Genomic DNA, 3,072 nt, shown 5'->3' with positions numbered 1-3,072 from the left:
CTGATGGTTCTATTGCAAGACACAAAGCTCGATTAGTTGCAAAGGGATTCAGTCAAGAAGAATGATTGGACTATGGAGAGACATTCAGTCCAGTGGTTAAGCCTACCACAGTGAGACTAGTCTTGGCCTTAGCTACTCAGTTTCATTGGTCTTTAAGGCAACTTGATGTGAAAAATGCAGTTTTGCATGGCATCCTGCAGGAAGAAGTTTACATGGCGCAACCACCTGGATTTGCAGACCCTATGCATCCTCATTTTGTTTACAAGTTACATAAATCTTTGTATGGCTTGAAGCAAGCCCTAAGGGCTTGGAATGAGAGATTCACAACATTCCTTCCTTCTCTTGGGTTCCACACAACATATTCAGATTCATCTCTATTTGTGAAACATGTTGGTTTTGAGATAATGATCTTACTCCTTTATGTTGATGACATAATCTTAATTGGGAATGCTACAGTTGCTATAAAACAAGTAATTCATTCTCTTGCTACTGAGTTTGATATCAAGGATTTGGGTACACTTCATTATTTTTTGGGCATTCAAATATCTTGCATAACCAATGGGTTGTTTTTATCACAGACCAAGTACATTTAAGACTTGTTGCACAAGACAGAAATGAGTGATTGCAAACCTTGTGACACTCCATGTTTACCTTATAATCGATTGCTGAAGGATTATAGGGTTCCATTTTCAGACACTGGTACATATAGAAGTATAGTTGGTGCTCTGCATTACCTAACTTTCACTTGCCTAGACATTGCATTCTCAGTAAATCAAGTGTCCCAATTTATGCAACAATCTATGGTCTCTCACTACACTGCTGTCAAACGCATTCTGCGTTATTTGAAAGGAACATTGTCTTATGGTATTACTTATGCTGCTGGTGAAGTTGGTTTAAAAGCTTTTAGTGATGCCGACTGGGCTGGTGATCCTAATGACAGACGATCTACAACCGGGTTAATTGTTTTCTTGGGATCAAATCCAATCTCATGATCTTCTAAGAAACAACAAACAGTCCCTCGATCGTCCACTGAAGCAGAATATCGAGCCATGTCCTCTACTACTGCTGAACTTGATTGGATTCAACAACTTCTTACATTCCTGAAAATTCAAATGTCTTGTGCTCCTGTGCTTTTCTGTGATAACTTGTTTGCAATTGCTCTTTCGTTTAATTTGATGTCATTTTGTTTGTGAAAGGGTTGCTAAAAAGAAGTTACTCGTCCAGTTTGTATCTTCTCGAGAGTAGTTTGCAGACATCCTTACCAAAGGTCTAGTGCACCACTCTTTCGAACTCATTGTAGCAACCTCATGCTTGGTTATTCTCCCATCCATGAGTTTGAGGGGGGGGGGATGATAGAGATAATGTACAAATAGGATTGTAACACTTGTAATCATATTAAGAGAGTTAGTTATAGTTGTTAAAAATATGCAACTATAAGAAGGTTCAAGGATAAATACTCTCCTATTGTAATATCTTAGATATTAAGCAAAGAAATAAGAAATATCTTTCTCTCTCTATACATTTCTCTCTTGACTTCTCTCTCTAAGATCTCTGTCTATGATCTACTTCTTCTTGGTTTGCAGCGCAAACACCCTAATGAAGTTGTAGTAGCAGGAGTAACGGTGAGGAGACTGCCGTTGGGAAGTATTGAAGAATGAGTAAAATTGCAGCTGCAGCTTCAGAAGCATCAAATTTTGTAAGAGCTTGGCAGGAGGTTCGTTATGCTACTTCTCTCCAGTAAGTTTCAATTCCCACCGCAACTTTTGCTTTTCATTGCTTCCTGTGGTTATGATTGAATGATTGGTTTCTAATGTAAAACCCTAGAATTCGTCGTCTTAAATTGCAGAAATGTGTGAGTTCTGAATTACCTTTTGGTGTTGTTGTTTGTTTTTCTTCATAGTCCACCACATTTTAGCAGATCATTATCATCAGAACCGTTGTTAGAATCTGGATTAGATGAAGCACAAGAATGTGAAGGCTCTATTACAGTGTTATATCTCGTTAATTCATGTGGATTTTCCGCAGAAAAGGCTCTCACATTGTCTGAGAAAGTAAGCTTCGAAACCACAGAGAGACCATATTCTGTCCTTGGTCTTCTCAGAGACCATGGATTCGCTAATTCCGAAATCTCCAAACTTGTTAGTAAAGTCCCAAGGCTGCTTTTAGCCGACCCTGAGAAGATCCTTTTGCCAAAACTTGAGTTTTTGCGTTCTCTAGGCCTTTCAGGCGCGAGCATTGCTCTTGCCATCTGTAGGAACCCTATTTTCTTGACTACCAGCTTGAAGAATGCTCTAGTTCCTGGTTTTAATCTCTTCAAAAAAGAACTCCTCAGTGATGAAAAAGTTATGAACCTTATAACACGCTCGTGGGGAGTTTTGAGTGATAGGGTGCAAAGTAATATTGCTCAAAATCTCTCAGTTCTGAGAGCACTTGAAGTGCCGTAACCCTCTATTTCTGTATTACTGAGCTGTCACCTCGGAGTCGTGTGTCAAAAACCTGATGACTTTAACAAAGATGTGGAGAAGGTCGTCGGTATGGGATTCAAGCCTAAGACGTTAGCATTTGTTAATGGACTCCACGTGATTGCAACAATCACCAAATCGACATGGGTGCACAAATTGGAGGTTTACAAGAGCTGTGGCTGGATCGAAGAGGAGATCATGTTGGCTTTTAGAAAGAAACCCACTTGTATGTATCTGTCAGAGAAGAATATAAGAAGTAAAATGGATTTTCTTGTAAACAAGAAGGGTTGGCAGCTTGCATATCTCGCCAGATATCCCGACTTTCTATCGCTTAGTCTGGAGCGGAGGGTCATTCCAAGGTGTTCTATCATTAGAGTCTTGTTGGTGAAGGGCTTGCTGAAGAAAAAGTATTCCATATCATCATTGTTGATTACCGTTGATAGTCGCTTTATAAGTAAGTTTGTGACTCGCTATCAAGAAAGCGTGCCTCAACTTTTGGATATCTTTTGAGGGAAATTAAGTCTTCAGGAACTTGGCTTTCAATTTGAGGGAAAATGATGGCAGAAAAATTGCTTTAAGCACAAGTTCATGTATGCACAATTCCCTCATT

The 3,072-nt window shown here is 39.4% G+C and overlaps 1 protein-coding gene across 1 annotated transcript; it reads left to right on the top strand.

Annotated features, from left to right (window-relative positions):
• The first annotated feature begins 1,467 nt into the window (after window positions 1–1,467).
• On the top strand, window positions 1,468–2,704 carry LOC126600807 (transcription termination factor MTEF1, chloroplastic-like). The gene is made up of 2 exons (XM_050267461.1): window positions 1,468–1,737; window positions 1,901–2,704. Exons 1-2 carry the CDS (start codon window positions 1,655–1,657, stop codon window positions 2,442–2,444), a joined length of 627 nt encoding a protein of 208 aa, XP_050123418.1. The 5' UTR covers window positions 1,468–1,654; the 3' UTR covers window positions 2,445–2,704.
• Window positions 2,705–3,072: the final 368 nt, after the last annotated feature.

This window comes from Malus sylvestris, chromosome 14, assembly GCF_916048215.2.
Source record: "Malus sylvestris chromosome 14, drMalSylv7.2, whole genome shotgun sequence".
Lineage (NCBI taxonomy): Eukaryota > Viridiplantae > Streptophyta > Magnoliopsida > Rosales > Rosaceae > Malus > Malus sylvestris.
This window is presented reverse-complemented; position numbering and strand designations above follow the sequence as displayed.

Excerpts from the sequence above, each read along its gene's own strand:
- LOC126600807 (XM_050267461.1), top strand. The coding sequence starts at position 1,655 with ATGAGTAAAATTGCAGCTGCAGCTTCAGAAGCATCAAATTTTGTAAGA. Across the intron at positions 1,738-1,900 it reads CGTTATGCTACTTCTCTCCA|TCCACCACATTTTAGCAGAT; the intron begins GTAAGTTTCAAT and ends TTTTCTTCATAG.